This window comes from Ictalurus punctatus, chromosome 20 (assembly GCF_001660625.3).
Source record: "Ictalurus punctatus breed USDA103 chromosome 20, Coco_2.0, whole genome shotgun sequence".
In the NCBI taxonomy this organism is placed as follows: domain Eukaryota; kingdom Metazoa; phylum Chordata; class Actinopteri; order Siluriformes; family Ictaluridae; genus Ictalurus; species Ictalurus punctatus.
This window is the reverse complement of record NC_030435.2, coordinates 17,822,752-17,837,780: the sequence shown is the minus strand read 5'-3', so window position 1 is coordinate 17,837,780 and position 15,029 is coordinate 17,822,752. Positions and strand designations below refer to the sequence as shown.

General features: G+C 38.0%; 1 protein-coding gene across 1 annotated transcript in view; it reads right to left on the bottom strand.

Moving 5' to 3' along the window:
* Positions 1-15,029, bottom strand: part of LOC108280210 (potassium/sodium hyperpolarization-activated cyclic nucleotide-gated channel 2) — a 79,225-nt gene that overhangs the window by 29,343 nt on the left and 34,853 nt on the right. The window contains exon 5 of the mRNA XM_017495037.3: positions 4,940-5,158. Within this exon, the coding sequence (XP_017350526.1) occupies positions 4,940-5,158 (219 nt within the window). The remainder of the gene's footprint in view (positions 1-4,939; positions 5,159-15,029) is intronic.

Below are 15,029 nucleotides of genomic sequence, written 5' to 3'. Positions count from 1 at the left end.
GCCCCCAGAATCATAATTGGATTCTGTTTTATATCCTTTAATAATGTATTTTGAGAATAATGCATTGCTTCCATTGTGAAGTAATCTAAGACATAAGGGAACTACTACAGCATGTGGAACCCTACAAGTAAGCAAGTGAGCACACAAGTCCATATGCTAGGTCATTATGTATATATATATATATATATATATATATATATATATATATATATATATATATATATATATATATATATATATATATATATATATATATATGTGTGTGTGTGTGTGTGTGTGTGTGTGTCTGTATATATATATATATATATATATATATATATATATATATATATATATATATATATATGTGTGTGTGTGTGTGTGTGTGTGTATGTGTGTGTGTCTGTATATATATATATATATATATATATATATATATATATATATATATATATATATATATATATATAAAATGGCTTATTTATATGATTTAGAGCAGACATTTCTTGTGCTTTTGGGTCAGTAGTGGTGTACGTCTTGGAGTTCTGGCATGGAAACCTTCTGCGTTTAGTACACTCCTTACTGTGCTCACTGAAACCTCAGTGCCTGTTGCCAGCAAGTCTTGCTGCAGGTCTTTTGCAGTCACTCGAGGGTTCTTCACAACCTGCCTTCTCAGAAATCTTCTTGCAGCTGTTGATATCTTCCTTTTTGTGCCCCATCCAGGTATTTCATACATTTTCTACCCCAAGCCAGTTCAGGTATTTCATGTGTTCCAGCTCAAGCACACCTGGTGCAACTAATGAAGCCCTTGATTGGTTGCATCAGGTAGCACAACACCTGTCCTGTTTTGCATATTTGTGCTGTTGAGAGGGATTCTATTCAGGGTGGGAATAATTTTGAAACTGGAGAAGTCATTATAAGTTGCATTTTCAGTTGAATTTGAGGAAACTAATTGAAGCATTGTGTTGAACTATTTCAGTTGCTTTTGTTTGATTTGTTCATTGCAAACAGTTGAAAGTCTGTACATTTTGACAATAAACCTGATTTGCATTGGGGGTTGAATAATTTTGATTGCAACTGTGTGTATATAGGTTGGGATGGGAATGAATGGTTAAAAAAGAGGAAAAGGAATGCCTTTGGAAGTGTTTTTGTCACTGGACAATTTCTTTTTAGTGCTTTGTGATAAATATATCGCTTAAAACTTCATAAGTGAAAGAAGTTGCAGATAGTCTGATGACTGATGCGTTGTAAATGAAACAGCCAAGTCATTTGACAGAATGATTAATCTGTGCAGGGCTTCATGTTGTGTGATGAATTGTGGTTAATATAAATTAAATAAATAGTCCTCCTCTGATCATTATGAGATCTCTCTCTTTAATACACACACACACACACACACACACACATACGCACACACACACACACACACCAACCATTAGGGCGGTACAATTAATCCTCTTTTAATCATGGTAAGTGTGTTATTATTGAGCTTAGCTGAAGGCGGAGCTTAAATCAGTGAATCAGTTTTAATTGACCTGGTGGATTCTGTATGCTAGCATTTCTAGTTCGTATGGTTTAAACTTCGGTTTTGTTGCGTACTGTGGTGGCATACTGAGTGACTGAGTATGGATTGGTTGGTTGACAGGGTTGGACTGTTACTGAATATAAATAATGTTGTAACATATTCAGAATACAGAATTAAAATATCTGTATTCAGTTCACAATATGTTTGGAAAGGGCAGTATTCAGAAAACAGTGACCTGCATTATTAAGAGAATCCTTTTAGAATACTTCTACTATTTTTTGTTAATCACCATGCTCCTTTTCATTGCTCGCTACAGAGCAGCCATATGTACCAACATAGTAAACACACAACCACAACTTTTAGCATGGAGTATAGTTAAATAATTCAATGTCCCTTGACTGGTTTTGGTGTTGGGCAAACGTTACTGCCTTTTAGATGAATGTCTATGCTCAAATTACACGATCGTCTGACTGAATCTTTTTATTAAATTTTCAAGCATATTTTTCTTAATTCAAAGCCTTATGCAAAAGTTATAAGCATATACCATGCCATCTGTGTGTTTTTCATTTATACATATATATATATATATATATATATATATATATATATATATATATATATATATATATATATATATACAAGTTCAATTTTGTTATCGGAGTTTAATTAGGGTAGATCAGCCGGTGGGTGGCTGTGGCTCAGGTGATAGAGCAGGTTGTCCACTAATTGTATGGTTTGATACCCGGCTCACATGACTCCACATGCCGAAGTGTCCTTGGGCAAGACACTGAACCACAAGTTGCTCCTGATGGTAAGCTAGCGCCTTGCATGGCAGCTCTGCTACCATTGCTGTGTGAGTGTGTGTGTAAATGGTTGAATGAGAACCAGTGTAGAACCGCTAAGGTTAAAAAAAGCACTTTATAAGTACAGACCATTTACCATTTATGTAATAAAACATAATCATTGAAAACATTCAGGAATGTGGATTTAGTATTCAGCCTTCGATGTTTTGTCAACACTGTTGGTTGGTTAGTTGGGTAATTGATTGATTAATTGTGTTTACAATACAAAAGGTAATGTGAGGCAACTTTATCTAATTTCAAGATTTTATCCATTTGAAGTAACTCGGACTTTTAAAATATAATATAAAACAAAAAGGTTTTCTGAATAGTAAAACTGTTTTTTTCCTTTGTTCTTCACTGGTCTTGTTTTGGTCAGCCTTTGCCCACTGAAGCCTCATGATCCTATTCTTGACTGACAGAAGTTCATGTGTGACTGTTGCCCCATCACCCTCAAGGTTTGATGTGAGATGCTTTTCTACAGTAGCTACTATATGTTTATGTGGAGACTCATCATGATTGCTGGCGAGAGTTACGTGCCTGCGGCAAATAAATCTTTCTCTAGGCCTCTCTGTAAAAGGCTTTTGTGTGGTATTAATGGACCCCCCAAGGCCAGTGAATTTTTCTTCCAAACAATAAGACAATTTCCTGCTGTGGCAGAACATTCCACTCAACTCCCACAGCCAATACTGTACATCTTTCTCTGGTGTGATTGCAAACGGCTGTAGCTGTAGCTTTCTGTCATTGCCATGGATCATTCCAGTGCCTGATTGAGTGCTAGCGTCTCAACTCACACTCAAAACAACACAGTAGCTCGTTTTTCCTTTTTTTCCCCCAAGACCTTGCACCATTCCAACAAACTACTAGTACTCTATGTGCTTCATTTATAAATTGCTGTGACACCACATAGCTCATATGACAACCTTTCCTATGAATCCTGCATTAATTATGCTATATACCACTCAAATATGTTCAAATGTCTGGCATAAGCCTGTATAAATCCCCATAGCTAGTTATAGCTACTTGCATAACATTTTATAAATTACTTCGTAATATCAGCTTACATAACTCATTCATTAGTAAGAACATTTTTATTGGTAATATCATTGTCATGTAATATGGGAAAAGGGACTAAAACTACATTTCCCATCAGCCACTGCACCATGTCACATGTCTCTTTCACCTGATTCACGTTTGGCTCATTAGCACTTATGTATAAATGGTCACGTTCTGGTTGTCTTGCGTTGTTTGGTTTATCTCTATGTATCACTTTCGTCTAGCCCTGAGTTCTTGTAAGTCTTGTACTATATTTGGTTTGTACCTCATCAAAACGTTTGAAAGTGCAAGTGCAAGTCTGCACTTGCATCCATCCTCACCTCCGCAACGTGACAAAACACAAGACAACCCATGCAGTGTAAAACGTGACTATTTATACATAAGTGCCAATGAGCCAAACGTGAATCAGATGAAACTGACATGTGACATGGTGCAGTGGCTGATGGGAAACGTAGTTTTAGTCCCTTTTCCCATATTACATGACAATCATGTTTGCACCTAACAAACAGAGTTAATAGTAACCTGATATTGACTCCTTTAGTACTGTCCCCTGTGAGTTACAAAAGAAATAAAATGACTTAATAGTAATCATTTACAAATTGCCTTGGTATACTGTATGCGAAATAAAATATGATGGGGCATGCTGTTATAGGACAACCACCTATTGCACAGTCCATTATTTATTATTTGATAATAACAGATTGTCCTGCAATGTTTTATTCCTCTTATACCACAGCAGTATGCCAATTATTACAGGTTTTTGTTAATTAAAGAACGAGAAGTTTTTTTTTTGTTTTTTGTTTTTTTTTTACTAATTTACAATTATGTTTAATATAGTGGTACACCTGCAAAAAAAAAAAAGTTAGTTAGCTTATCACTGTTATCACTTATGTTATAGCAGCTATTACCATTTCTTCCTCAGCCTCTTTTTTTCTCTTTCTATAATCCCTTAATATAATATTCTATAATATAAAATGTAAACCTTTAATCGATATCTTCTGACCAATCAGAATTGAGCATTCAGTAGTGCTGTGATCTGATATATTTTCCATATTGCTTTCTGTATGCAATAATCCATTGTTTTAGTTATCAGTAAAAGGTCGATGTCATCTTGTTTGAGGAATATAATTGGACAAAAATATTTTCCCACTGATTAAACGAAAACAGTTACTCAAACTGAACACTATAGATCATTCTAGTGAGTGACCAAAGAGATGACTTCTTGTTATATAACATATTATGTTATTTTTGGTGCCTCTTTTTTAAATATTTAATTAGTATTTAACTATGCTAACAAGCTGATTTATGTGGCTTGTGTTTGTTTAAGCTGTATGGTGGGATTTATGATGCCTGTATCATTAAATTTATCTTAGCCTTGTAAAGTGGGTTTCATAATAACGCCCTCCCATCAGACCTCCATTTCTCAATAGAGAAAGAGGCTTTTTATTCTTGATCAAAATAAAAAAATAAGCAGCTATAGGACCAATCCGTCTTTCAAACATTCACCTTTTTTCATATCCCACATGACTGGCTTTCTTACCTTTTCCTGGTATTGTCGACGAGAGGAGTCCAGTGACTGGATGAGAGCGGTGGCGTGGCCGATGAAGACGGCGTAGCAGGTGGCTCCTACGATCATGCTGAGCATGGTCAGCCATATATCAGACAAACTCTCTGGAGCCTGGCGGCCGTAACCTATACACAGCATGTGACTCATCGCCTTAAACACAGCAAAGGAGTACAGCTCACTCCATGTGTCATTCTGCAGAGAGGAGAGAGAGAAAGAGAAAAAAATGAATAGTATCCATCATTTAAAGCCTGTTCTAATACCAACCAGGTGATAACTCTTAAAAGGAGAATGAATAATGAAGCTGGGAGAGTTTTCATAACTGAGAGTTTTCATGACTGAGAGTTTTATCTCCGGCTGACTGGATCAAACAAACCGCTATTAACCTTTAAAGTTAGCCTACATTTTACATAACTTGCTTTGGATGATTAGATCGTTTCAGGAGAATGCACCTGAATGCACAGGCTGGATGAAGTGTAAATGCTGTCACATCATTTCTACATTCTCTAAAAAGAAAAAAGAAAAAGAAGAAGAAGAAACTGAAAATCCTGGAAAATGTTGTTCATGTGAAAAAAGATATATGTTTTGGGTGACTTTGAAAGAAAGATCTTAGCATTCTAACCACTTGTGATCTCATTTCCTTCCTTCTATAGTACCTTGTAATTTTTTTCCCCCACTGAAGGTTTGTGATTTCAGCAGTCATTTCAGATTATTACTGGTGTGACTGTAGGGGATGATTCCAGTAGAATCAGGGGTTTTGTTTTTTTCATTTATTGGATTTTTGACATTTTTTTTTATTGGATTTTCTACATGGAATAACAAGCGATAACAGAAGCATTCACCACAAGTTAAGATTCCTAACAAAGCACCAACAAATTACATAAATTAAGCAGTAAAATATAATACACAGCAATAAAACAAAATTAGAACAGAACTGTCTGCAGAGTCAACCTGTACCTTATCCAAAAATGGATACCATACCTTATCAATATTATGATCCCGCCGACAGATGGCGCTGTGGCGACAAAGTGCACGAGCAGTTTGAGAGCGTGCACGTGCACGTACTTGAAGTGCGCATGGATGCTAAAGCTGTGTCAAGTGTTGCCAGCTGTTGGCAATTAGGAGACTGGTTACTTAAACCCCTCGCGTTGCTGCGTACATCGTGCGGCATTAAAGTATAATAAAGTAAAGTAAAGTGGAGAAAGGACTAACAGAAAAGAAGACGGAATGAATAATGGTGCCAGGTTGTGATGTTGCCATGCTGTCTGTTATCCTGTTCCTTAGTTTATGCCAAGTCATAGCTAAGAGTGTTCATGCCATGCCATAGTTAGAAGACTGTTTCCTGCCATAGTTAGAAGAGTGTTTCCTGCCATAGTTAGAAGAGTGTGTGTGCTATTTCATAGTTAAGAGTGCCTATGCCTTGCCATAGTTAAGATAGTTCATGCCTAAGTTAAAGGAGCGTTCCTGCCTAAGTTAAATTAATGTTTCATACATGAGTTAAGCTATTGGTTCTAGGCATAAGCCTGTCCTAAGTTTTGTGCTTCATGCCTCATCCCGAGGTGAGGGATAGGTTTTCTGTTGTAAGTCTCTAGTTTATGTTTAAATAAAGACGTCACTCCTGTGCTTACTTCCTGTCTCGAGTCCTGTTTCGTAACAATCAAATGTCTTTAACCCTTTACTGCATGATGTTGCCATATGACAATGAATTTATTTCCATATTTCTTGATAGGCAATCCTATTCTGCAATCACATGGCGTGATGGTCATCCTCAGACGGGTCTCAAAACTTTATTCATTTTACAATATTTTGGAAAAAAAATACTTAAAGGAAAAAAATAACATTAATTGAGATAAGTTAACATAATTTTTTTGTCATTTAAACAAGTTTAGATATTTTGAGTATTGTGTTAAACTGTAATTGCCATATGGCAACATCATGTGATAATGGAACTGTGGTATATGCATTTTGCATAAATTGAAACAGACCTACATAGCGAAAAAAGATACTAGGCTTCTCTAATAGTATATTTACATTTTGTTTCACATTCATTGTTCATATTTCATTCATGTTGCACTTTCACTTTATTTGCACCTTATGTTCTAAATTTTATATTTCAAGAGAAAGAATTAACAATTCAAGAGAACGCATTAAAAAGACACCCAAAATATGTTTGGATCTAATTTTGTGTGTATTTTGAGTATTCTGAGTAAATCCACCACATACTTTTTACTGTAACTGTAATTCCTTTCTAGAAGATATAACTTTGAGATGCTTTTTTAAATGTAATTTTTTCCATAAAATCCATTTTAAAAAACATGTTTTTTTTTGATAATGTAAATGTAATAATTCATGCAGTAGAGGGTTAAGGAGCCTGTGAGTGAGAATCAATTTTTTTTTCTAACTTTATGCAAATAAATAAATCTTTAATCCACATATCAAGGGTAAGGGGTTAAACTTCAAATAATGAAATGTCTAGCTAATAAAGTTGTAAAAGCCAGTGGCTTTTGCATCGGCAATTGCAGAGCGTTACGTTGAAGGCATCCTGCAATGTTTTAAATATTTTAGTCCAATAATCAAATCATTTCAGATATGACCAGAACATTTGCATGAGATTGGCCAGTGAGTGAGTGCATCAATTGCATGCATCACTAACATTGGAGTATGTCTTTGCAAGTTTGGCACTAGTATAATAGATCCTGTGTAAACTCTTCCACTGCAACAAGCCGTGCCTTGTACATACTGACGATGAGTGAACAAATTCAAGAATGTTCTCCCATTTCTCTTTAGACAGCTCGGAGCCCAAGTCCTCCACCCAAGCAATCTTAACCTGAGCAGGAACACCTGGGTTTGGAGTCTGAATCAGTTCATAGATAGTAGAGATACAGTGTTTTATATGAGGATCAAGTCTTAAAAAATAGTCTATTGGAGATTCTGGAGGACAAATGGGAAAATGAGGAAACTTTATGGAGAGTTCAGTGAAGGATGAGGATCCCAGTAAAAAGTGTGTGTTCCCCATGTCAGATTAAATGACAAAAAGATCCTCTAACAATAGACCAGTGACTAAAGAAAACTACTACATTCTTCATGCGTTATCAATCCATGCAGAAGACAGGGTTGCATAAACAGAAAAAAAAAAAATTAAGTCAGCTTGATGTACTGCAATAAGGATATATTTTTTTCTGTACATTTGCATGTTTTGTGTAGCATGTTTTGCATTTGTGCAATCCTCTGCTGTCCTCCTATAGGTGGCTTTTATAGCAGTGGTTACACTGTGCGATTTTAATAAAAAATTTCAGTGAGCATTTCACATCATGTGTTCTAAAACCGCTGATATCGAATTCTTTTAGGAAGTGAGATTTTGTGAATGTTGCAGCAAAAATCCAACGGAAAATCATACAGTGTTAAGGGTTTATGTTCGTGTTCATTTTATTCCTCGACTTTTCTATTTTAAACAGTTTACCCAAGCTGGAATTCCAAAATGGTCTCAATTTAAAACAGATTAGCAATATGCAAGTACTTCTGCACAACAATTGTGAAATGTGTAGCTAAATATGTATTTGACATATTGTAGTGAAATTTTTAAGTCATGCCACTTTTGTTGATCATTTTGTGTTACTTGTGAGTGTTGAACAGTATATATATATATATATATATATATATATATATATATATATATATATATATATATATATATACATATATACACACACACATCAACACTCACAAGTAACACAAACTGATCAACAAAAGAGGCATGACTGTTTCACTACAGAAGTACTTGCATTTTATATACAGATAGATAGATAGATAGATAGATAGATAGATAGATAGATAGATAGATAGATAGATAGATAGATATGGCTGAATACCAAGCACAATCATTTCAGTGTTTCCCTGTTTATTTGAAGCTCACTTATAATAGAAGTCTAATGACACTAATATTCATTCTCATTCTCTCTCTCTCTCTCTCTCTCTCTCTCTCTCTCTCTCTCCATGTACTCCTGCTGCCTATCAGTGCCAGATCCTGACACATCGCCGCTGCTGTTTCTCTTCTTGCCCTCCGGACCTGCCTGATTCATCCTGATGATCTACTTCTGCGTGTAGCTTCTGCACTTGTGACTCATTTTCTGCTGCTGTCCATGGTCCCACATGTGTACTCTGAATATTGCACTGCCAAAAAAAATAAATAAATAAAAAATACAGTTCATGCCAAGTCTCACCCCTGCCTCAATGGATAATCCTTCCTGGAGCTTGTATATTTGTACCTAAGAGCTGCTGCTGTAATCATGAAAATTGTCCTGTGCTCATCCCAGAACCCAATATATTCATACGAACATAATTTCAACATAATTATTACTGTTTAATTATACCATTCTACACTTGTGTACTGCAATGTTTAATAATCCCACCATTGGGCATCATGGTTTCTCTTAATGTTTCTTCCTATGTTGTTTCAGGGTGTTTTTTCTTGCTACTGTCACCTCTGGCTTGTTCATTAGAGCTCTAAATCTACATCTGGATTCCTGTACAGCTGCTTTGTGACGGTGTCAAAAATTGTTAAAAAGCTATACTTTATTATATATTTTTTTGCTATAGAAAAAAAAATCTGACCTCAAAGAACAATTTCTACAGATTCAAAGTTTAATTGAAAAATATTATTGACTTAAGAATTGACAAAGATCCATCCATCCATTTTCCATACCGCTTATCTGACACAGGGTCACGAGGAGCCTGGAGAATATGCCAGGGAACTTGGGGCACAAGTCATCGAGACACAGGGACCATGTGCCAACCCATCGCAGGGCACAATCGCACACACACTCACACACGCATTCGCACACTACGCACAATTTGGAAACGCCAATCAGCCTACAACTCAAGTCTTTGGACTGGGGAGGAAACCGGAATACCTGGAGGAAACCCCTGAATCACGGGGAGAACATGCAAGCTCTGCACACACAGGTTGGGATTCGAACCCCCAACCATGGAGGTAAAAATTATGCTTTCCATTAGACTACAATTATCAACAAATTTGAGTAGCCTATTTTTCTTGTTCTTTTCCCAATTTATGGAAATAGGTCAAAATTGTGTCTCTCTCTGGTAATCATACATAGTGCACACTGTAGAACTAATAAATAAAGGTACCAAACTGTACATTTTCTTGTCGCTGGCGTGGTACCATCAAGGGTGCATCTTTTGATGAAAAATGTTTGGGCGCCCTAAGTTCCAGTGAAGGAAAATTGCAATGCTACAGCATACAAAGGCTATACAATTGTGTGCTTCTAAATTTGTGGCAACAGTTTGGGGGAGGCTTACACATATGTGAACGATGGTCAGATCATGGGTCAGATCATTATACATGGGGACATGTCCCCCCAACATTTCAAAATCTAGGTTTTGTTCCCCCACTTTTTCCTAACCTCAAATTTTATTTTGCATTGCCTGCCTGTCTCCGAGGATTTCTAAGTTGGACAGTCTCCAAATGAATCCTTTCCACAAATTTTAAGAACATAATTATTTTTATTTTTTTTAAAAGCACTTTCTCTATATTAAGCACTGGGGTCAGACTCAAGTAACTAGGGCTCGCTGAACAGTTTGGTTGTTGCCAAGCTTGACGAGAGCAAACTGTCTGGTATGGATATTCAGAGTGGTGGCTACTCTTACACAGTTAAAGCAGAATGGATTCATTTGGAGATGACTCGAATATTCCGTGACCATCCGTGGAAAAATACCTCGCGTCCTGAGGTGAGGGTGATTATGACACAGCATTCAGACTCTCTTGAGCACACTAAAGACTAGATGAAAGATTTACCGCTTTGTATTTGAGGTAGGATATTGTAGCTATTTCAGCTGATTGTTTGCTGGTGTTGATCGACAGTTTTGTTGTTGAAATAATTATTCAGCCTATGAAACTGTCAAATATGCATAAGTTTGCAAGCTAGCTAGCACACCAAAATCGTGTGTATGAGTCATTGCTACATGTCCATAAAGGATTTAATGCTAAAATTAGTCAAAATGTTCATACAGAGATGAGCATCCCGACAATATTTTAAGAGGAAGAGGACAGAGGAGGATGAACAGCAGGTCGTAGGAGTAGAAACGACTGAGGAGGACGAGCTTGTACTGTAAGTTGTATGGATAGCTACCAGTTAGCCAGCTAGTTCACGTCACACCTTGTTGGATGTTTGGGACGGGGGCACCATCGTGTGAGGATCGCTCCCATTGTAGGTGAATTGGAGCTATGAGTTCGAGACTGTGTGTTTTCATTTTCTGTTGTGATTCTGGAAAACGTCCGTTATTAAATAAGGTGTATTACGCAGTTTATGGTATGTAGTAGTTTTTGTTCTAGTTATATTATAGTCCGTCTCCCTGACGGCTCTCTGTGCACCCGAGTCTTTATAATCTCCCCTCCCCGGTCTGAGTATCTTCTGTCACTGCAAATACCCTCTTACAACCACACTAAATAGTACATTCTGTTCCCAAAAGTCATTAGAAATAAGCATTTGAGTGCTTGAGTGCCCCCCGTTTCAAAAGCACTTCTACGCCCCTGGGTCAGATGTCCACAAACTTTTGAACAAATAGTGTACCTTTAATTAGCTTACAGAGTAGTCCTTAAGGTGCAATTATGTACCTTAAATTACTTAGAAAGGTATAAAGATACATATATAGTAAATGTACATATGTAAGATGTAAGTACTTGATGGTACCACTGCAGTACTATTTTAAGTATTAAATTTGCTTTTTGAAACTATTCTATGGAAACTCCGCAGCTCTTTAATTGTCAGATCAAGATTAATTACTGTGCCACCTAACCTCGGCATGACAAGACAGAGAAGCGCTGCCGTCATTAGCGTGAGGTTTGCGTACATTCAGCAAATCTTGAAAGGTTCCAGGGCTTTAAGTGAAAGCTTCAGAGAGCACTCAGCGCGAGACGTGAAATGGGAACTGACGTAAAAAAAGAGCACCTAAAGTCATTAGGGTGAGTGAAAGTGAACTGGTTGAGGATTAGAGAGCTTGAAGAGTTCAAAAGGAAGAGGAAGAGGAAGAGAGTGGTGATGCAGGGAGGAGGGGAGAGTGGATGAAGAAGCGCAGACCTGAGAGAGGCACAGGTATGAAACAGTGGCTTGAACACAGCTGAATAATAGATGCAAAGTGAGCACTTATGCTTAAAAATAGAAATTTCAGACCATGCATAGCTATACACACACACACACACACACACATGACTGCTTCCTTTACACACATGGACGTCGGAGGGCCAACAAGCCTGTGTGCCCAGAAGCCGATAAGCTCCACAAACATCACACACACAGAGCAGCAGCCCTACCCTATCCATCCTCTCTGTTCACCTCAGCTTATCTGGACACCCAGTGCTCTCTCTGCTATTGGCTCTTGTCCCCAAGTAAAGCACCGCATGAGCCATAATATATGGATTTTCTCCCTAAGAAGACAGCTAGAAAACCGCTTCCAAAACAGCTTCATTTCAGCTCACCTCAAACACAAGCCTGACTCAGTACGTTATCACATTTCTGTACCTGTCTGTTATTTTAATATTTTTTAGTTTTTACCTTCAGGCTGTACAGTGTGATGGCATTCGTTGTAATCAAACACGTAATTATTTCACCAGGAGCAGAATGTGAAGAAGGTTGGCGAGATTGGAAATTAAACTCAATGTCACTGTCAGGGTTTATAATGACAACAAAATGAAGTGTTATTTCGCTCTAATAAAGAGTGATTGCGAGATGCTTCAATAAGTGGCAACAGGATTTTGTGAGGAGGGGGTGATTAAATGTGATTAGCACGTTTGCTTCACACCTCCGAGATTGGGGGTTCGAATCCTGCCTCAGCCCTGTGTGAGTGAAGTATGCATGTTCGCCCTGTGCTTTTCAGGGGTTTCCTCCAGGTACTCCGGTTTCCTCCCCCAGTCCAAAGACATGCATTGCAGGATAATTGGTTTTTCCAAATTGTCTGTAGTATGTGACTGTGTGTGATTGTGTCCTGCAATAGATTGGCACCCCATCCAGGGTGTCCCCCGCATTGTGCCCTGAGTTCCCTGGGATAGGCTCCAGGCTTCCTCATGACCCTGTCTAGGATAAGCAGTAGGGAAAATGGATGGATGGATGGATGGATGGATGTCGGGCCACATCACACCATCCTTCCTTTGATTAATTTCCTATAACATCACATTCCGATGTGTTTTACTCATTACATTAATGTATCTGTTCGGTCTCCTGTATCCAGGTTAGCAGTCGAAGCAGGTTTGGTGTGTGTGATATCAGACAGAATTAAATCTCCAGGGTTTTCCCTAAGCAAGCGATCCATTGTTTCCTCAAATCAACAGTGTTAGGTGTTCATTAGCTCTAATCATTTCCTGAGAGATCCTGCTAATAGGGTGTGTTCATGTCACAGGAAATGGATGGGTAAACGTGCATGTACAGTATGTGTTTGGATTGTTTGTGTATTCTACTTCAGGGGTTTTCTCTGGCACTTCAGCACTGGTATGAGGTATCGGCATAACTTACGCTGGAGACACCTTTTGAAAGCACAGTCCGTTAAAAATCCGCACATAAAAGCTCACAAGAGAAAATTATTAATTTTTTTAGAAATCAGTTTAGCCCTATTAGCCCAGATTTTCAGGGTGCTGTCTGCAATAAATGTCTCTATGCTAAAATTCATGCATCCAGATAACTGCACATCAAAATTAGTTTCTAGGAGGTTACTTTTCTGCAAACCCATACTAATGAATTTATATACAGAAAATTACAAATCTGTCGTGTTTAAGTTGTAGTATACGCATGTGAATTTAAAATGAAATTGGCAATTTAGTCAGCCTGAGGATTTACACTCTGGTTAACTTTATTTTTACATTTTTAAAAAGACTTTCAAACCATTCATTATGTCCAGAGTTACTGGAAGTGTTTACAAAGTTGGTGTGGTGGTCAAAAAACAGGCAATGGGTCAGGCAATTTACAAATGGGCATAAAACAGGCACGAGAAATGATAAACAAGAAACAAGATCAAAGACTGTGGAACCAAACCGAGGAACAGGGTACAAACGTTCGGTATGGTGATAACACTCAATACTTCGCAACATATATAGATACATGAGGGGTTTAAATAACAAACGTAATCAGGGGTGAAACACAAGACAGCTGAGAAAAATGATGGCACACATACGGGAAACAACCAATGAAAATACAGGGGCACAGACAGGACAGAAATCTTCACAGATACACGTGTCAAATGTAAACAAAGTCAAGGTCACTGAAAACACAGAAGTGTCCGCTTGCGTTTCGAGCTTGCCCTTCGGGTTTCCGAGCATGCTGCGTGCTACTGTGCTTAGCTCAAGGGAAAATCGTGATAACTGAATAGTACCAGGCTCCCGAGTGGCGCAAGAGAAAAAAATATTTGCCCTGTCATCAGTATATCCAGAGCTGAAATCCAGACACTACTACAGCTATCTATGGCCAGGACCCAGGGGAGCAAAACTGGTGGGAGGAGTGGTATACTCTCTCACCCCTGTCAATCACAGTGAGCTCATGTTTGGCAGAAGAGAGTAGATAACCCTTCCCTCTGAGTGTCTTAAACTGACCTGTGACACACTCAGATGAAGCACCTGTTAGCTTTCACCCTCTGTACTGGCTGGTGGGTGGGAACTGTCAGGTGACCATAATAAGGAAGAAAACCCATATTCCATGAGGTGCACTTCATACAGACTTGCACATATACCACAGCACTGTTTAATTCTTGATTCTGATTGGTCAGAAGGTGCTTGATTAATAATCTATAACAGCAGCTCTGACAGTAGTTCCAGGTTTTTAAGGATATTCTAATATATTATAATGAGCCTTTATTGGTCACATATAAATTACAGCACAGTGAAATTCTTTTTTCTTCGCATACCACAGCATGTTAGGAGGTTGGAGTCAGAGCGCAGGGTCAGCCATGATGCAGCACCCCTGGAGCAGAGAGGGTTAAGGGCCTTGCTCAAGGGCCCAACAGTGGAAGCTTGGCAGTGCTGGGGCTTGAACCCCTGACCATCCCATCAGCCTTAACCGTCAAGCCA